Raw genomic sequence first — 22,016 nt, 5'->3', positions numbered from 1 at the left:
GGTGGTCATTGTAAATCCATTCAATTTTTATGTTAACCAGACTCTAGACTTTGTTGAACATTATGTAATATGAAGACAACAAGTAGTATTTAAGTGACCAAGTAGTACTGAGGTAAAAGTTATAGAATAGTATTGGAATAAAATGAAAAAAAATGTGAAGGATTAAAATATTCCAAGAGCTCAACATACTTCATCTAAACATGTTTCAATCACGTTTTATCAAAACAAAAAAGGTTTATTGCATATGAATAAGTTGTGTTGATTACAGATTTAAGTTTCTGCCAAAGCAAAACAATTGTGTGCAACCAATGTCCACTGTTGAATTAAATAAATCCAACATGCTCTTTTTTTAGTGTATTAAAGGTACTGCTTCCAGTGGTTTGAATTATATCTATCTAATATACTCCAATTAAATGGAGAATCCTTTTCACACACTAAGATTAAATGGTAAATGGACTGGTTGTTATGTAGAGCTTTTCTACTCTCACTGAGCACTCAAAGTCCTTATACAACCCGTGCATTCATCTGCATTATCTAAGGTTTTTAGTGCTTCTATCTAACATTCACTCGCATTCACACTCCGATGGATGCATCGGAGGGCAACATGGGGTTAGTATCTTGCCCAAGGATATTTGGCGTGTAGACTGGAGGAGCCTGGGATCAAACCACCAACCTTCCAGTGAGTAGGTGACCCGCTGTACCACCTGAGCTACTGCCAGATTAATTATTGAGTTCCTCATACTTCCACACATGCTTCCCTTAAGCAGTAGCATTTGAAGGCATTGCATACATTTTCACTGCTATGCAGATGACACGCAACTTTGCCTATCCATGAAACCAGGACAGGCAAGTGACTCATATAAAACTGAGGTTACTGTACTCCTTAAAATCTAAGAAATATGGTATCTAACCAGATGCTGACTCTGAATGGCATTACTTTGGCATGCAGTAACACTGTGACAAACTGAAACACACTTTGTCAGCATGATGCTGAAAAACTGGTTCATGTGTGTATTACCTCTATCCTGGACTTCTGTAATTCGTTATTTTCCGTTATTGTCCTAAAAACTCCATGAAAAGCATTCAGTTGACCTAAAATACTGCAGCAAGAGTATTGATAGGAACTAAAAAAGAGAGAACATATTTCTCCTATATTGCCTTGCCTTCATTGGTTCCCTGTCAAATCCAGTATCACTTAAAATCACTTAAAATCCTGCTTCTCACATAAAAGGTCTTCAATAATGAGACCCATGAGACCCATATCACTCCATAAGAACACATTGCTCTCAGACAAAATAAGAGTGGGAGGCAGAGCCTTTAGCCTTCAGACCCCTCTTCTGTGGAACCAGCTTCCAGACAAACACCCTCTCTACTTTTAAAAAATTAGGCTTAAAACTTTCTGTTATAATCAAGCTTAAAGTTAGGGCTGGATCAGGTGACCTTAAATCCTACCATAGTAACGATGCATTCAGTTATTAATTATTATTCATCTCTGGCCCTCTAGCACAGCAAGTCTTGTCCTGTGTTACTCCCCTAACCCCAGTCAGTTGGTGCAGGTGGTTGCCCCTCCCTAAACCTGGTTATGCTGGAGGTTTCTTGTTAACAGAGGATTTTTCCTATCCCACTGTTGCTCATATGGGATCATATGATTGTTGGGTTTTTCTCTGTTTCTTTGTATTATTGTAGGGTCTTTACCTTACAATTTAAAGTACCTCAAGGCAACTGTTGTTGTGATTTGGACCTATATATTAACCTGTTTGCTCTCGCGTCATCAGGCAGAAATGTAGTCAAATGCCTTTAGTCAAGATTGGATAAAACTGACATATTGATGTTTTTAACTAAACAAATATAGAAGCTAGCTCAGAGAACTCAATAGGAGAGAGGAAGTCTAAATAAATATGAGCAGTTACTAAAGTTGCTGTAGGTTAAGTTGTCATTTTTATTTTGTCATTAGTAGTTAATTAATAATCAGAGTTGTCTCACAGAAAATGGAGACAAAATAGTGTGTGTGTCCAGGAAGAGAAAATTGTTTGTGATTGCTTATATTTGTGCCATAGGGAGTTTGACAGCTAAAGAGCTCTGTATGCAAAGGAGGAGCGACCCAGCAACTTTTCTTTAATGTACACTGGGCATTTTCAGCTTTGTTGAATTTTTGACCTTTTCCTCTGCATCACGTCCGACAGGTCCAGCTATCTGCACAATAAGCATCAACCTTATGTGTGTGTGTGTGTGTGTGTGTGTGTGTGTGTGTGTGTGTGTGTGTGTGTGTGTGTGTGTGTGTGTGTGTGTGTTCTGTGGGTTATCATAAAAAGTGGACATGTTAAAGAGTCAGTATTCACTTGTCTGTCTGAATGCATTTGCAGCTATTATTGCGTCAACTCTTTTGGAAAGGCTTTCCACAAATTTAGGAGTTTATTAATTGGAATTTTCAACCATTATTCCAAAAACACAATTAAGAGGTCAGACACCAATACTGGATAAAAGCCTCCGCTCGAATTCATCCCAAACATGTTCTATCGGTTGAGATCAAGACTCTGTCCAGGCCAGCCAAGTGCTTTCACACCAAACTCGCTCATCCATGTCCTTATGGACCTTACTTTGCACGCTGGTGCACAGTCCTGTTTGAATAGGATGTGTCAAGCTATTCCCAAAAAACTGGAAATATGAAATTTTCCAAAATGTCTTGTATGCACCCAAAGGGTCACCTTTAAGTCTGACAAGTAGGGATGGAAATTTAGTAGAAAACTGGTTCAATTCCTTGGAATTATTAGCCTGCTTGGCTGCCAATTCTGCTTATTAATTCCGCTTTGTGCTACAGTCAGTTGATTATAGTGCATGTCCGTAAAGAGAAAAATAGTAGCATCCACAGCATGGACATTACTTTTATTTTTATTGTACAAAAGGACAAGAGAACAATGGTAAAGACCAAGGAGCTTGGAAAGAAAAGCGTCTGGACTTCTTTAAGTAAGAAGTCCAGACGCTTTTCTTTCCAAGCTCCTTAGACTACGATGACCTGGATGACTGAGAACCTTCACAGGACAATGGTAAAGATTAAACTGTGTCCAGGACAGACTTTGGTTTTTGCTATCAGCTTTGTGTTGATACATAAATCAAAGAGAAAGATCATAGGTGTGATCATATTAGAATAGGGATTGTGCTGGTGTGTGGGACTGTGGCCTATAGGTTTATGTAGTTAAATGGTAATTATGAGACAGTCCATTTTACAGAGAAACGTTTGTAGTAAGCACTGTAACGAATGACCTTCGCCTGGGAATAATTAAGTAACGCACTGCATTACTTTTTCTTTTTTTTAAATGTGTCCAGCAGTTGTAACAAGCAGAATTAGGATCTGAATGCTTTCTAGTGACAGACATATTTGCTTTGCCAAGAGAAGGACCTCTCTCTAAGTTCCTTTTGCTAATGTTTTTGTTTTATTTATTTACATTATTTTATTATTCATATGTCTAGTGGATAACATGCTAGAGCACTTAAAGGCCAGATTCGTGAAAGATAAGAAGAAAGCAGAGAAATGGGCACTGGACACAGCTCCAAAAGCTGGGATCAGAGGCAGCATGCAGTTGAGGCCAGCTCCCCAAGCAAAAGTCGAGGACATGGCCACAGACCCCAGAACCTCGTGGAGTCCCCACCAAACAACGAAGAATCCCAAGGCACTTCAAAATACAAACCCTAAGGGTGCAGGCCAGCAACCATGCCAAAATGCCCTGTCAAATCCCAAGGGGAGGAGAGGGGCAGTGGCGACCAGTGGTGACAGCAAGGAGTGCAATCCCCTGCATTACTTTTAGAAAACGTTTTCTGTGTAATATGTGTAATACAATGCTTTGTTTGAGTAACAACCTCAACATTGATGACAATATACATAAACATTTGACCACACACTATACAATTAATTTGCTTTAATGCAATTAATGTGATATCCTTGATATGCTGCTTGCCCATGGTGGTGACTTTCAAAGCGGAGCCAATGGGAATTCAATAAGAACCAATGGGAGAATTGATAAGGAATCAAATATCAGTAATGGAATCCAAATTGCAATTCCTATCTCTACTGACAAGCCAGATGGGGAGGAGGCAAGACTTCCTGCACCCATTTCCTGTACTATATCTGGGGCCTCAGTTGGCTAGTGGTTTGGTGCTAGGCTCACTGCGTATCAAGGTCATTGCTAGTTTTGGTGTGTTCTTCTCCCTGCTGCTCGCCACTGGTCATTGTGGACAGCCTGGGTCCATCCATCCATCCATTCGCTTATCCTTTTCAGGGTCGCTGGAGCCTATCCCAGCTGTCATAGGGCGAAAGGCAGGGTACACCCTGGACAGGTTGCCAGTCTGTCGCAGAGCCAACACATAGGGACAGACAACCATTCACACCTAGTGACAATTTGGATTATCCAATTAACCTATCCCCACAAGTTGCATGTCTTTGGACGGTGGGAGGAAGCCAGAGTACCTGGAGAGAACCCACGCAAACACGGGGAGAACATGCAAACTCCACACAGAAAGACCCCAGCGTGATGTTGGAATTGAACTCAGGACCTTCTTGCTGTGTGGCAACAGTGCTAACCACCGTGCCACCGTGCTGCGACAGCCTGGGTCTCCTTGGTATTTCTCTGTCCACCTCTGGCTCCCGGGGGGCATTGTTGGAGTCTCTCACTCTCATTATCAAGTACTTTTTATGACAAGCGCTCATACAGAGACACTCATATTCTTTTTCTCTCACTCACACACACACTCACACACACATACACATATGTATGTCTGTTTGTGTAACCACCTCTGTTTTGTTAAAGATGCAGCAACTTTTCACTTCTCCACGCCCTTTTTCTCTCTTTCTGTCTCATTTTCTTTTTCTGTTCCACGTCCTTTTATCTTTATGTTATTATCTCTTCTCTTTCATCAAAATGGCCCTCACCTCTTTTCAGCAGCGGCTCCACTCAGATAATAAAATAAAATAAAAAGAGTGACAAGAGGAGCCTCTACAGAGCTCATCTTGGCAAAAGAAAATCTGTTTGGGGCAAAAAAGCATTCAGACCATGATTCTGCTGACTAAAACTGCCGAACAGAACCGGTTAGAAAAAATTAAAAAAAAACTTCTCTTGGCACAATGCAGTCAGACGTGTCGTTCTCCTAGCAACCACTAAGCCCGCACTCATGCATCTGTGACACGTCAGACCAAAAGGGTGACTAGCTCAGCAGGTAGAGCAGGTCACCTACTGATCAAAAGGTTGGTGTTCGATCCCTGGCTCCTCCAGTCAGTATGCCAAGTATCCTTGGGCAAGATACTGACCCCAAGTTGCTCTCCAATACATCCATTTCAGCGTGAATGTAGCTAGGAAGCACTCAGTTTAGTTTAGAGGAAAGTGAATGTTGTATAGAGTGCTTTGAGTACTCTGGGAGAGTAGAAAGGTCCGCTCCAACTATTACCATATTACTAATGAGCTGTATTGTAAAGTGCTACTGGTTTTCTAAATTAGTATGAAACATTATGGATCGTTTCTTTGTTTTACTGCAATTGTAACACAACCTATGGTGGCAAATCTCAACTTTGGTAGGTTACTTGAGTGGAAACAAGCTAGAGGTTGAAGCTGTAAGCTATAAGCTCTTCGCCACCTGGAGATTACAAGAGCAAGGGGATTGACCCAAAGAGGCCAGACGGATTACAACATGGAAAGGCTCTGGAGGCCTTCTGGTGAAAGAGAGGGACAGTAACGCTGTCTAATTAATCTCAGGTATACATCAAATGAGTGAGAAAATGTGTAAAATATGAAAAGGTTAGTAATCCAATCCAACTTTATTTATAAAGCACTTTAAAATAGCCAGCACAGGATCAGAGTGCTGTACAGTAAATTAGTTAAGAACAATAGAATAAAACAAAACAGCAAAAAATAAAACACATAATACATAAAATGACAATTAAAACAGCCCCATATTAAAAAACAACATAAAACAACACAGAGTCAACTAATAAAAACGAATAAAAAATAAACTGAAAAGGCCAGGGAAAGGTAAATGGGTGCTTTCTTATACAGTAATTTTTCTACTGTACTTAAGCACTCAAAGTACTTTGTACAACATGTCCCATTCACACATAAATTCATACAAGCTTCGCGTATCTAAGTGCTTTCTATCTAATGGTCACACACACACATTCAGACTTTGATTACTCTGTTTTCAGTCTTCCCCAAGGTTATTTTAGTTATGGAATAGCCAAAGATTCAAATGACCAACCTTCCAATTGTTCAACCTTTTCAGGCGCAACATGTAATAACACTATAATACGTGTTAAATTAAAAAGCCCTTTTAAGTCTTTATAAGGTGCTTAATAAAAATTAATATGTTAATAAGAACTGAAAAAATAAACATATGTTAAATGTTTTGTGTGTTTATATGTTATCCTATAAAGCAACACACAATGGATAAGTAAATGTTTAATAATGAAATACTAAGTAAATTAGTTGAACTTATTAATATTGTTAAATTAGAAGTTTCCCTTCAAGAATATCTTACAAATGAATTCTAAATCTGTTTCTAATTCTAAAATTCAACACTCTCTGTTCACTTATTTAAAAATAAACCATATTGTAAATATTTATAAATTTTATTACCCGTTAACTAAGGACTTAGCAAAGTCCTTATATTAAGCGTCAAATAGCTATGCTGCTTAATATAGCCATGAGCCTGGGAAGAGATGCAAATCCTTTGGACTTTCTTTCAGAATGGATATCCAGGCGTAATAAATCTCCCAAATCAAATAAGTAGAGCTACCAGCTGTGACAATCTGTGATAGGAGCAGCTAAAAGTAGCTTTTAATGTAGCTACTTATTTATTTCTATATTTATCCAACTGCTTCTTTATTTGTTAGTAGGGACTACATCACAGCAATTTTTCTGCATAAGAAACAAAAGGATATAGAAGCGTTGCTATATTATATTCAAATATACCAAAATACATATGCACTGTATGAGATACAAATTTTAAAAAAAGACAGACATTTAGTATTATTGGCTATTTCACCTCTCCTTGATGTAGTGGTACAGAGAAAAGATAATGCAATACATTTTTTAAAATACTTACTGTTCATGTCAAAGTCAAAGTCAGCTTTATTATTAAAAACCATATTTACAGATCATACACAGGAATTTGAAAGTGCAATGGTCCCACGACCCGCAGGGTACACTAAACAACATAAAGATAAAAAGATAAAAATAAAATAAAAGTCTTATATACAACACAATACAATCTTATATAAACAGCAATGTCCAACACAATCCGAGTGTTTGTGGGCAAGAGTTTGTGTGCAAGTGGGTTGGGGGAGTCAGTGAAAGGGCGATGTCCCCCTACGATGTGTAATTTGATAAGATTTATTGCAACATGTCTATGTCACTTAATTACTATGTTTATCCTATACTCCATCTTACATCAAGAAGACTTGAAGCTAATCTTGAATCCTTACAGCATCCTGGAGCACATCCAGCCTACAGGTGGCTAACACTCCTCTGGAGTCACTGTAATCTGGAAAGATCAAACGCAGTTAGTGTCTAATGTTTGGATTGAGGGCAGAAGGCACCTTAACCAGAACTGGAAATGGTAACACCCTTCTACTTTAACAGAGTGACTGTGGATAATGCCAGCCTTGAGGCCACACTTGAGGAGTTACTTTTTTTGCATGGTTATTCTGTAAATAAGACAAATTACAACATACTAATTAATTGTAGAAGAAGGGTAATAATGCATTAAATAATAGGAATAATTAGTCAGAGTTCAAAATCATTTTAATTATTAAAATTATAATTTAATTCTAAAAAATCAATTTAAAAATATGAATTTTTTAGCTCTGTCTGGGTTTGGGAGTTACGATCTCTCTTCTTAGATCATCATCCCCATGATATGGCTGAATGGATGGATGGATGTGTCTAAAGTCCATTCTCAAGACACAAATAAAAGACCTCAATAGTATTGGGGAGCTCGTATTGCAGTTTTTTTCCACAGTATCAGATTGATATTAGATTTTTGGGGGGGCATGACGAAAATATGTGCGAGTGATTGGTGTCCAAACTTCCACACTACCTCCAACATGGCTCCATCTTGTTTCCTCAAATTCTGATAAATATTATTTTTATAATCTTCTTCTTGTAAGTCAAAATGTCAGTTAATACATTAACCTGCCTGGATATCGGTAGTTTGATCTTTTTAGCATAGTATTTACTCATTTGTAAGTATCTGAAGAAAACCTTGTACTCCAGTCCACATTCCTGTAGCTCTGCAAACCTTTAAAAGTATCCTCTATGACTTAATGTGCAGACTGCTGTAATGCCCTTGTCCCACTACTATCTGAATCCACTATCATTAGATCTTGGTTTGAATTATGATCAAGGGCTATGTCAATATTTTAATATTGCATAAATATACCACGTTGAATTAGGAAAGCCTAATCCTCCCTTCTGCCTGGATATAATGGACCCTCTGTCTTTTGCACATAAAAATCTCAAAATACCTTTATTGCAGAATTTAAATTGTGTGTCAGAGATTGTATGGTGAATAGACTGAAAAAGATAGAGCAGTTGTGGTAGTATGTTCACTTTAATGTCGATTTGAGTGCCAAAGCATCTGATTTTTGTCTTAACGGTGTCACGAATTGTGTTATACTTAATTAAGATATTATTAATATATTTAGTTACTTTAATCTTCCATTTGATCTACTATTTCTAGAAATTTCTTGGGACCACCAACCCATTCATGTCTATAATTGTTTTTCCCCACTCAGCGACACACCTGCCAAGGAACATGCTGCAGTTATTGGATAAACTTTTTTGAGACATGTAAAACAACAGCAACCATAGTGTCCATTATTTGTCTAGTGAACTGTCCAACATTGAGTGAAACCTGAAACTGCTGGCTAAGGATTAATGTAAATACCTTAAAACTGTAATTCATGTCAACAGTACTGACAACAGGTAACATGAATTGGAGGACACTAAAATTACTGCTGTATAACTTTTCCAAAACAATGTCAGACTCTATACATTGCTGGCTGGCTGAGTGTAAGAGTTTTAATCTTACACACCCCTTTGCAGCTCCTTTCCTCCCCTTATCTCCCCAAAACTCCATCCTGTAAGAGACTGTCTGCCCCCAGACCACCAAAAAAACATTCGAAATTCAGCAAAACCAATTTTAAAAAAGAACAATGTAGTATCTAAAACTGCACCAAAGAGTCAAACAGTGAAATGTGGATTTTTAAACATTAGGTGTCTCTCTTCTAAATCTCTGTTAGGCCATCAATTAACTGAACTTACAAAATATAAACAACATAATTCTGAAATCAACAATAGCATACAGATTAAAGCTAAAGAGTATCATCAACATAGCCTGGAGAACATTTGCTAATAAGATGAAGTTAGCTAAATAAGCAATCTCATAGAGTATTTAAAACGTAGAATGGGAGGCAGAGCCTTCAGCTAATGATGGAAGTTATTATATCTTAATCATTAGTTATTATTAATATCTGGCCCATCTATACAGTGGGGCAAAAAAGTATTTAGTCAGCCACCGATTGTGCAAGTTCCCCCACCTAAAATGATGACAGAGGTCAGTAATTTGCACCAGAGGTACACTTCAACTGTGAGAGACAGAATGTGAAAAAAAAAATCCATGAATCCACATGGTAGGATTTGTAAAGAATTTATTCGTAAATTAGGGTGGAAAATAAGTATTTGGTCAATAACAAAAATACAACTCAATACTTTGTAACATAACCTTTGTTGGCAATAACAGAGGTCAAACGTTTACCATAGGTCTTTACCAGGTTTGCACACACAGTAGCTGGTATTTTGGCCCATTCCTCCATGCAGATCTTCTCGAGAGCAGTGATGTTTTGGGGCTGTCGCCGAGCAACACGGACTTTCAACTCCCGCCACAGATTTTCTATAGGGTTGAGGTCTGGAGACTGGCTAGGCCACTCCAGTACTTTCAAATGCTTCTTACGGAGCCACTCCTTTGTTGCCCGGGCGGTGTGTTTTGGATCATTGTCATGTTGGAAGACCCAGCCTCGTTTCATCTTCAAAGTTCTCACTGATGGAAGGAGGTTTTGGCTCAAAATCTCACGATACATGGCCCCATTCATTCTGTCCTTAACACGGATCAGTCGTCCTGTCCCCTTGGCAGAAAAACAGCCCCATAGCATGATGTTTCCACCCCCATGCTTCACAGTAGGTATGGTGTTCTTGGGATGCAACTCAGTATTCGTCTTCCTCCAAACACGACGAGTTGAATTTATACCAAAAAGTTCTACTTTGGTTTCATCTGACCACATGACATTCTCCCAATCCTCTGCTGTATCATCCATGTGCTCTCTGGCAAACTTCAGACGGGCCTGGACATGCACTGGCTTCAGCAGCGGAACACGTCTGGCACTGCGGGATTTGATTCCCTGCCGTTGTAGTGTGTTACTGATGGTGACCTTTGTTACTTTGGTCCCAGCTCTCTGCAGGTCATTCACCAGGTCCCCCCGTGTGGTTCTGGGATCTTTGCTCACCGTTCTCATGATCATTTTGACCCCACGGGATGAGATCTTGCGTGGAGCCCCAGATCGAGGGAGATTATCAGTGGTCTTGTATGTCTTCCATTTTCTGATGATTGCTCCCACAGTTGATTTTTTCACACCAAGCTGCTTGCCTATTGTAGATTCACTCTTCCCAGTCTGGTGCAGGTCTACAATACTTTTCCTGGTGTCCTTCGAAAGCTCTTTGGTCTTGGCCATGGCAGAGTTTGGAGTCTGACTGTTTGAGGCTGTGGACAGGTGTCTTTTATACAGATGATGAGTTCAAACAGGTGCCATTCATACAGGTAACGAGTGGGGGACAGAAAAGCTTTTTACAGAAGACGTTACAGGTCTGTGAGAGCCAGAGATTTTCCTTGTTTGAGGTGACCAAATACTTATTTTCCACCCTAATTTACGAATAAATTCTTTACAAATCCTACCATGTGAATTCATGGATTTTTTTTTCACATTCTGTCTCTCACAGTTGAAGTGTACCTCTGGTGCAAATTACTGACCTCTGTCATCATTTTAAGTGGGGGAACTTGCACAATCGGTGGCTGACTAAATACTTTTTTACCCCACTGTATATACATACATAAACAATAAGATCAGATATAAGGATATTGCATGTTAAAACTGTCTTTAGATTGGTACACATTGTTACACCCCAGCCTAGGCAACCGGCGTGCAACGCAGGAAAATAAAAATAAGGAAAAAACACACGACAAAAAAACCCCCCACTAAGGCTCTCCACCAAATTCCCAAAACGGAAGTGTCTCAAAACGAAAGTATTGACAAAACCCATTTACAGCTATTTACAACAAACTATTTATTTACAACACGGGGGGAGATCGCGACCATGACATACTGAAACACAAGGCTTAAATACATAGAAGGAGCAATCAGGGAATGGACCACAGGAGGGAAACACAGCTGGGGCAAATTAGACCTGACGAGACAAGGAAACGTAAACTGAACACACTAAGATGACACAGACTTTCAAAGTAAAGCAGGAAATACATGACAGTCACGCAAAAAACAAAACACTGACAACACCGAAACGTAACAACATACACAGATGGTTATACAGTCATGTGCATACAGACAATACAGGAAGGGGCTCAGCACACAGCTTTGGGGAACTTCAGTGCTCAAAGTGAAGATGGTGTGCTTGTCCCTATCTTAACATTTTGAGGGTGGTTGATGAGAAAATATAATATACAGTTACATATTGAGGGGGCACTAGTTTGAGAAGTTTGTCTTAAGTTTGACTTAAATGTTGTGTTTGTCTCTATGAGTAAGGGCTGTGTGTAAGAGCCACACAGACTCTTTAGTTGATCTTTTTGCTCAGTAGACAATCTGGTTTTGATCTAGATCAGCTGGGATGGATTCCTTGATGAGAGTGGGTATCAGTCATTTAACGCATTTTGAAAAGGTTGGGGTAAGAACTTTTTGGGGAGGGGGGGGTTGTTGTTTTTTTTACATACACGAGACGAGGAATGGTGGGCAGTTTTGTCTTCATCTCTCAAGATTTCCAGATAAAGATGTGTGAGTACCTCTGCCAGTTGGTCAGCACAGGACTGTAGTGGGTATCCATGTACACCATTAGGAGAAGCTACTCCTTCTGTTGATTCAATGGAGAAACCATCATTCCTGATGAGTCAATAGAAAACAGGACCCGAAATATTGGGCTATTGCAGCTATCAAATTGTACAATTAAGGTAAGTTAAGGTAATCTAGGATGCTGACAAAGTTGTTGGTTTGTACATGTTACATTTTATTGGTATGATCTGTGATGGACTGAGTGCCCTGCCACATCTGCTGTCTGCTGCCAGTACTACAAAAGTCCTCTCCAATCCTAGCATGTAGTTATTTTTATTTTTATTTAATTTCTTTTAGCTTTTCTCAAGTCTGCTCTGGTAGTCCCATAAGCTGAGATGTCTTCTTATTTAAAGGTAGTGTCTCTGGCTGTGAGCAATCATTTGATATCACTGTTCTACTATGATTTCAGTTAGTCCACAGTGATGTAAAACTTGCTTCACTGGGCACAGTGTCAGTGATACTGGTGTTCTGGCGGTTTCCAATTCACGGTAGGCTTGAGCTTGGTGGTTCCTAGGTTATTCTTGAATTTCCAAACCATTTTCTCCTCATCCTTCCCCAGACCTATCTCAAAGTCATACATCCAGAAAAACTATTTGAACTGATTTATGTGATGTTTGAACTTGGAATTTGTGGTTGTTCAGGAATGCCTCCAAGAGACCTCTCCAACTTGTATAAATCTACAATTCTCCTTTGTACATGTTTAATCTGTTCCTTGGACTTTAAAAATTTACCTGATCTGACTGCATCACTTTCTAACTTTGCTACACCTGCTGTCACTGAAGATAACAGCATTTGAGATTCTAAATCTCAAGCTTTGCACAGAGCAGTTATGGAAGACAAGAAGTCAGACACAGATATAGAATAGAGAACTCAGTAGGCTTTTAAAAAATAAAGATGTGCAGACTAAATGCTCTAGTTCTAAAAAGTTCACAGTATGATTTGACTTGGTGTAAAGAAGAAAACAAAACAGCACTGTAGGTGATGTAATCCCAGGTTGAGGTTTTGTGGTCTATGATTTTATAATGATGGAAGTTAAGATTTGTGGCATAGTATATTTACAGTCATTGATCCTTATTTCTTATATTTTTGCACATTTGTCACACTTCCATGTTTTAGACATAAAACAAATTTTAAATGTTTGATAAATCACAAATTAATGTTGAATAACCAAAAATGATTTCGTTAATTACCAGTATTGTTAGCTTAGGGTACCTGTGGCATAAACATTACATTGGGTGGTGGTCTAATAAATTTATACGCAATTGCAACTTGTGTATGCCACTTTTCACTATGATGAAAACTGGGAACATAAACTGCATATAAGAGCAAAAAGAAAGAATAACACGTATAATCTTTTGGCTTGATTGCTTTCTATTTTGTAACAGAATTTTGTAACAGAAAAAATGCAGACAATTTGTAATCATAACCATGTTTCTTTACTTTTATTATTTATCTCTCTTTTCTTTTACACTGTCACGCTGCTCCCACATTCCTCTCCTCTGCAACTCAGTCACTTTTAATATCTTCCACTTCAGTGAGAATTTGGAGCCATAACACTGATCAAAGAACTGGGGACCGGGAGGTAGACTGGGGTATTTTGGATAGTGTGTTGAGAGTGGCCTATTTAAAAGGAATGTGAACTGATTCTACTGAGACCTAGTAGCACTGGCTGATGAGGGCACACATTAATATGTATTGAAAGAATTCACTGTACTTGCCCAGCCATTTTCCCTAGATACCCACAAATGTGAAATATGGACTGATATTTAGATACTGCATATCTGCCTTAAATTGGCAGTTACAGTGTTTTTCCAGTGTAGGTTTTAGTTCCCATTAGTTATGGTCAATGGCCAAATGAAACTTACTGAAGATTGTATTGAAGAAGGATCTACTAGTAGAGGTGCTACTTGAAGCTTTTCAACACAGCCCTCTTTGGTGGCATCTGGTGGCCAGAAATATTAAGACCAGCCTGAATCAAAACGAACTGCTTCATCATGATTGCCTGCTCAAGAGAACTGATTTGACAGCTTCTGTTTGATATCATGTGACGATTCTTTGTGATATTGGGCTACCGTTCTGCTCCTGTGAACATGTTTTTTTTTTACAAAAAAAACAAAAAAAAGTTATTTAATTTAATAATTTTGATGAATAAACCATCCTTGTTTAGACATGGGCCATTTTTTGATCTTCCTTTGCTTGTGACTTTGTAAAAATTGTCAAGTCTGTCTAGATTACAATTAAAATTGCCATTTTGAGACTAAACATGCAGAGAAACACAAGGTCTTGACTGATGTGGAGTGGTAGGGGGTATTTGAACTTAAAAGCAAAAAGGAATTTTAATCAAGATTTACACATTTAAAGACCAGCTCAAGAACAACTTTGTCATCATAAAATTTAAACAAAAAAACAAAAAAACAAAAACAAAAACAAAAAAAACAGTAAATTATGAGGAGTTTATCAAAAAAACCAAGACTTAACAAAACGTAACACTGTACATTGCAGGAAATCTGTACAGTGGACAAACATATAGTTTTTCTCCTACGCTCTGATCGAGAGCTGTCATGTCTGCCACACACTCCAGTTACTCATCTTTGTATAGGTCATCTTTGTAACAAGACTTTGAGAATACAGAGGAGGTGGCAGTAATATGCTGAATGAAAGGGACTAGGTAAGGGAGTGATTTGACCACGGAGCTATATGTATGCTCGGAAAGGTTTAAACTGAAAAGAGACAATCTGACAGATTTTATAAAGGCTGTCCAAGTTTCTATCTATTATGATGGATGAAAAAACACAAATAAGTACTAAAATACTAAATACTAATGCATCAGTATTCTAATAGGATAATAAAATCGGATATATTAGCCTGGAATGAAGTAAAAGATATTGAGAGTCTTTTTAGCAATTAGATACAGCATATTCTTCCTCTTCTTTTTCACTCACTTCTTCTTTACTAATATTCATGCTCCAATGAACACATCCGGAGCAACTTGGGGTTCAGTATTTTGTTCAAGAGTCCTTTCACATGTAGACTGGAGCAACGAGGGATCGACCCACCAACCTTTAACACAGAAACCTAGAAAATGATCTGCTCTACACAGCCAGCCTGGAAATAAACCCAATCCCAATGAAGTTGGGAAGCTATGTAAAATGTAAAAGAGAATACAATGACTTTCAAATCTCATAAATCCATGTTTTATACCCAATAGAACAGCGGTCCCCAACCCCCGGGCCTCGGACCGGTACCGGTCCGTGAGTCGTTTGGTACCGGGCTGCGAGAGTTGAGGCTCAGGTGTGAAATGTATAGTTTTCAGGGTTTTTATCGGTTTTCAGCGTTATTTTGTTATCGTTTTTATCGTTTACTCGGTTTTCCTTGGTCTTTTCACGTGTGTTATGAATAAATTTTCTTTTTTTCGGTACCGGTACTAGTTTTATTTTGTTGTATTTATCCGCGACACCTTAAAGGCCGGTCCATGAAAATATTGTCGGGCATAAACTGGTCCGTGGCGCAAAAAAGGTTGGGGACCGCTGCAATAGAACATAGAAGACATATTAAATGTTTAAACAGAGACATTAACTCAATGTATTTCCTTTTTTTCTCACAGGAACATTCTGCACAGCCACAGCAGACAGATGCTTGTCTGCACCCTGCCAAAATGGTGCTACCTGTGTGGACACAATGGATGATTATGCCTGTATTTGTGCCAGAGATGGGGTGAGGTACATGGGCAAAAACTGTGATGAACTCTATGACGCCTGCTCTTTTGCTCCGTGCGAGGACTGCAGTAGTGTTCCTGGCACCACAGAGTACCACTGCATCTGTCCAGATGGACTGACAGGAGATAACTGCACAGAGGAGGTGGATGAGTGTCAGAGCAATCCTTGTTTCGAGCCTCGTTCTCTGTGTGTAGACCAACTGAATGGCTACTTCTGCAGGTGTCCATCTGGGTATGGAGGACGAGACTGCAGGACACCTGTAACCGACTGCATTGATGAACCCTGCAAGAACAATGGAACGTGTTTATTACAACCTGAAGGGTTCGAATGCCATTGTGCACCTGGGTTTGAGGGAAAGACCTGTGAGGAAGATATAAATGAGTGTTCATCAGAGCCCTGTCAGAATGGTGCCATCTGTATAGATGGAGTGGGAGAATTTCACTGCTTCTGTGTCCCAGGTTTTCAGGGCTATAACTGTGAAATTGATATCAATGAGTGTGCTTCAAGACCCTGTGAGAACAACGCCACTTGCATTAATGAGAAGGACCACTATAAGTGTGAGTGCCTGATGGGCTTTAAAGGTACATTCAAAAGTTGCATACACACACATCAAAGAGGAAAACTGTGTCCATATTACGTTATAGGCATATATTTCTAAAAAGGCCTAAAACTATACTAATACTAAAGTGGCTAAGGCCAATTACAATTTATTTAAATGGCAATTTATTTTCATTTCATGATATGAAAACTCAATGTGGTTAACAGAGAAAATAAAGACATAAGAACCTGCAAAGGTTTACAGTGCCTTGATGCAATGAAAACAGCAAAACAACAAAGCACCACAAAACAAAACAGTAGCAATTAAGTGTATGCATGAAAGGTTTTGAGCATGTTTTTGAACGTACACAGAGTTGTAATGGCTCTCAAATGAGCAGGCAATTTGTAACAAAGAATATGACCAGAATATCTGAAAACGCACTCAGCAAACTGAGATATGGAATTGTTAAAATATAATCACCAAACAGACTTAAATTCATGAGCCCACCTTAACCAAAGTTAATCCAAGTATAGGCAGAGGCAACATCTACGGTAGGAGTTCCCAAGGAGTGCTCTCTCACATAAAACAGATGTTCATTTTTAGAAATTATTCATCAAACTGAAATGTATTATGTGCTTCCAGCTACAGGTAGGGATGTCATTTACTTTGTATTCCTACCACTTTTAGGCAATGTGAACCAAAGTCTCACATAGGCAAGACTTCCATAGTAGTAATAATACAGAGAAAGCAACAACAGTAAAAAATAAATAAATAAAAACAAACAAACAAAAAACAGATGAACAAGCAGTTGGTGACAGGTGGAAGTAAAAAGCCAACAGCCAGCAGTCTGAGATGATGGGGCCTGATTATTTAAGACCTTGTATGTGATGAGGAGGATTTTGAATTTGATTCTGGATTTAACTGGGATCCAATGAAGCAAAGCCAGTTTGGGAGGAATATGCTCTCCATCGAGTCTAATCAACTCAAGGCAACTCAAGGCTTCATTCCAGACATGAAGTGATAAATGCATGAACTACTTTTTCAGTATCACTCTGAGACACAACATTTCTAATTTTAGAGATATTGTGCAAGTGGAAGAAAGCAGTCCTACATATTTGTTTAATATGTGCATTAAAAGACATATCCTGGTCCAATACAACTCCAAGAGTGTTACTGGAGGCCAAGGTAATGCCATCCAGAGTAAGTATCTGGTTAAATACTACCGGTATGTTTAACCAAGATTTTTAGGACTGAGTACAAAAATCTCAGGGTTATTTGAATTTAGAAGTAGGAAGTTAACCTGCTTTCCAAATTTCTTCTGAGATTTTTGCACTGGTTCATTGTATATTTGCTCCCAATTTCACAGAAAGTTTTCAGGGTCTTTATAAATATATTAACTCTTCAGTTGTGCAGAAGCTAAAGAGTCTTTATGTTTTGTACATAACTGCAGCAAGGTGCTACCTTAAATCAATGGACCACGGGGATTACCTTTTTAATTACAAAATGTATTGTGAAAAAGTGGAAAAATGAAAGAACCTCCACATTGTTAATGCGCTGACAAATAAACTTCCAAAATATGTATTTCAACAGTATATGTTACCACTAATTTTGGTCTGAACAGAAACTGGTTGATTTGATTATTTGCTTAGTCCACACATAAATTTTTGTTTCATATCACACACTCATTTTCACTAAGAATGCATCAGTAGGAAGACCGGTGCTCGCTCACATCATAGAAGCATTTCTGCTTCTGCTAATTCTATTGTTTTGTTTGTCGTTGATAAACTGGGCACAGCCGCACAGAGAGTATTTTAAGCATTTAGGTTAGATTCATCTCTCATTCAATTAGTTTGTTTAAGGATTTTACCAGAAGCTTTTAATCATCAAGGGTATCTGAAGACGAGAATAGGCACACTAATGTTGATGGTCGCTGATCTCAATGGGTAGTTGATTGTGCTTTGTTTTCTTGACATGACAACTTATTATTCTTTCATCGCTTTGATTTATCTCCTTTGCTTGACTCCCCCCTTCTCTTCCAGGAGTCAACTGTGAGACTGAAATAGATGAATGTGAGTCAAATCCCTGTCGCAACGGAGCCGATTGTCATGACCTCATAGGAATGTACTCTTGTGAGTGTCTACCTGGATTTGGTGGCATCCACTGTGAAGTTGATGTTGATGAGTGTGCCAGTATGCCCTGTCAGAACAGTGCAGTCTGTCATGATATGATTAACAGGTAGGCCAGTCCATCTGTAGCTGTCACAATAGCATAGACCATGAAATACTAAAGACAGATACTAGAAAGCTACCAGGTTACTGTTTTAAGGAGCTGATCACACCCACTAAAGGCAGTAGTCGAGTAGTCACACTAATTCTCTCAGTCAACACTAATGATTTGTGCAAGAGTTTGATTTGTGCAGGAGGCTGTTAATACACAACATACAGTTTAAACATGTGGAAAGCAGTAATATCATATACTATAATGTGTGCTTTTTTGAACATGAAAAATAGACATAATAATCATAATAACTTAACATATTTAAAAAAAATCCTTGTACCTTATTTTAGATAGGCTCTTTATTGCCATTGTGCAATTTTGTTCAGCAAAATTCTTTGATGGCAGTCTTTTTCAAAGCAGCATATAGAATAAATGATATAAAAAGAAAACAAGAAATAGGAGGTACTAAATTGACTATTACTAAGTAGTTTGAGTTCAATAGTGCAATTATGAAAAGAAAAATAATAATAAATATCAGACAAATTATGGCTCATGTGAATGTCCAATGAATTTGACGTGTTGGGTGTAAGGTGCAATTTGCCAGTCCAGCTCAATCTTCAATCAGAGCTTTCACAGCCCTTGGAAAGAAGCTCTTTTTCAGTCTTTCTGTGTGTGCTTTATTGACCCCGAGCCTGCTAGAGGGGAGGGAATCAAAAAAAAAAACCTAGTCCATGACTCTCTGAGATGGGGGCTGGGTAGACTTCAGTGTAGACCTGGTCCAGTGTTTTTCCATTCCATGTTCCCATGTGGATGTTTTTGTGTTGTTTTTTGTTTTGGTAAAACAGACTTCAGGTTTGTGTGGTGAAAGCCACACAAACTAATGAGGAGTAAACTGGGAATGGGTGGTCTGTGATGCAGCCTGGCTTTGTATGATCTCTATCCAGTGTTATGGATTATCCAAAATGGATAATGAACATAGTGAACACATCTAAGAAGAGCTGAAGAGTTTCATTCAGGTACAGAAACAGTACTAGTTGCCTCTGACAGTGGACTCATCTGTGTGGCTCTCTTCCACAGCATGTCTTTTATCCTGTCTTCCTTCTCTCACCCTAACCGGTCGCAGCAGATGGCCGCCCCTCCCTGAGCCTGGTTCTGCCAGAGGTTTCTTCCTGTTAAAAGGGAGTTTTTCCTTCCCACTGTCACCAAAGTGCTTGCTCATAGGGGGTCATATGATTGTTGGGGTTTTCCCTGTATGTATTATTGTAGGGTCTACCTTACAATATAAAGCGCCTTGAGACAGCTGTTGTTGTAATTTGGTGCTATATGAATAAAATAAAATAAAATAAAATTGAATTGAATTGAATCTCAGGCTTCTCCTGCTAAGCGTCAGTGCTCAGTTCGATACTGTTGGCTGTAATATTTTATGGCAGCTATTTGAGTATACAGTAGGTCTTGTAAGCTGCTGTGCTGCAGTGGTTTGAATCATATCTCTCTAATAGACTCCAATTTGTTCATGTAAATGGAGAGTCCTCTTTACACACTAAGGTTAATTATGGAATTCCACAGGGTTCTGTGGACCATTTATACATGCTTCCCTTAGGCAGTATCATTTAAAATGCATAACATACATTTTCACTGCTATGCAGATAATACCCAACTTTATCGATCCATGAAGCCAGATAATACACACCAATCAGTTAAACTACAGGCTCTAATTTCCTGCCTCTTAATTCAAATAAAATTGAGGTTATTGTATTCAGCGCTAAAATCTTAGAATATGGTATCTAACCAGATGCTTACTGTGGATGGTATTTGCTTGGCCTCCAGTAACACTGTGAGGAATCTTGGAGTTGTTTTTGACCAGGATATGTCCTTCAGTGTGTATATCAGGGACTAGAAAGAGAGAGTATATTCCTCCTATATTGGCTACTCTTCATTGGCTCCCTGTCAAATCCAGAATCAAACTTACAATCCTGATCCTCAAATATAAGGTCTTCAATAATCAGACCCCTCTTATCTTTATGAGTTTATACTACCGTATCACCCCATGAGAGCACTTTGCCTCAGATTGCGGGCTTACATTATAAAATGATGTAAAACTCTGGGCTTCCAATGTGCAGTATTTATCATTTTAGTCCTTGTAAGGCTCATTTAATTTTGTCATGTTAGTAATGTCATTATCATTGTTTCTATTATCATAGCTACTGCACTAATGTATAGAATACCCTTTTAACCACATTCACCATGCTCATATGCTTATTTTATATATTTATTTTAAATGCTGGGCTACCTCACGATAGAAATTGTTACATTATAGCTGTCAAAGATATTCAGCATTCATCTATTGCAAGTTAGCTATAAACATTACAATACTTATGTGATGTAACTAAATGTAATGCATCTTAAATGTAACACAATTAAAACTTTAATAATTTCTGCTTAAGTTGCTTCAGATCAGATAATGAATTTCCATGACCTCAAATTACTTTTTTATGTCATTAACTTCCACTTAGCTCTATAAGCTCAATAATATTGTTATTCTCTTAAGACAAAAATGCCGTCAATCTGCCTATATAATTCACTATCAAATATGTGTTTATACATAACAACTTTTTTTTTTGTTTCTTTGTTCCACGCTCTCTAAATGTTGATATCCTTGTGTCTTTTACAGCTATGCATGTGACTGCTCTGATACAGGATATGAGGGCAATCACTGTGAGATAGATATTCCTGAATGTATGTCTGATCCCTGCCAGCATGGTGGTACTTGTCAAGAAGGAGTCAAAGAATACACCTGTCTTTGCTGGCAAGGTACTGATCTACAAGCTCCAATCCAAACATTTCTGTCCCAGACACAAGAGTACAAACTGTGAATGCCTCTGATGTTCACGATTCTCTCTAATAACACCCCCATCTGTTGTTGTTGTTGTTGTTGTTGTTGTTGTTGTTTTTGTGTGTTTTTTAACCAAACCACAATGAGATACTGGAATTGCCTACAGAAGAAATCAGAGTTGCACTTCACTAAATCAGAGTCATGTTTTTTTTGTGTGTGTTTGTTTTTTAAATATTTTCAGTGTGTGACGCACACCTTTTTTTCTCTCTAGGTTATGAAGGACCAAACTGTGAAGCTGATATAGATGAGTGTGCTGATCAGCCCTGTGAGAACAATGGGGAGTGTTTTGAACGCTCTGATGCATCTCACTGGGAGCTAGACTGGGAGCTGAGCTTTGCAGATGCAGCTGGATATATTTGCCAGTGTCAGTCGGGATTTGCAGGTCAATAAAAGTAAAGGAATCAGTGAACAAAGAATTATCTATCTATCGTATAGATAGATAGATAGATAGATAGATAGATAGATAGATAGATAGATAGATAGATAGATAGATAGATATTA

General features: G+C 38.4%; 1 protein-coding gene across 1 annotated transcript in view; it reads left to right on the top strand.

Annotated features, from left to right (window-relative positions):
• Window positions 1-22,016, top strand: part of crb2a (crumbs cell polarity complex component 2a) — a 45,629-nt gene that overhangs the window by 3,971 nt on the left and 19,642 nt on the right. Inside the window, exons 2-5 of the mRNA XM_085358573.1 lie at window positions 15,756-16,448; window positions 18,445-18,640; window positions 21,294-21,433; window positions 21,727-21,897. Coding sequence (XP_085214699.1) covers window positions 15,756-16,448; window positions 18,445-18,640; window positions 21,294-21,433; window positions 21,727-21,897 — 1,200 coding nt within the window. The remainder of the gene's footprint in view (window positions 1-15,755; window positions 16,449-18,444; window positions 18,641-21,293; window positions 21,434-21,726; window positions 21,898-22,016) is intronic.

Source organism: Diplotaxodon limnothrissa, linkage group LG7 (genome assembly GCF_057381915.1).
Source record: "Diplotaxodon limnothrissa isolate DT_005_m linkage group LG7, D_limnothrissa_male_GT1.1, whole genome shotgun sequence".
In the NCBI taxonomy this organism is placed as follows: domain Eukaryota; kingdom Metazoa; phylum Chordata; class Actinopteri; order Cichliformes; family Cichlidae; genus Diplotaxodon; species Diplotaxodon limnothrissa.
Note: the sequence above shows the minus strand (reverse complement) of the source record. Positions and strands in the feature narration are given on the sequence as shown.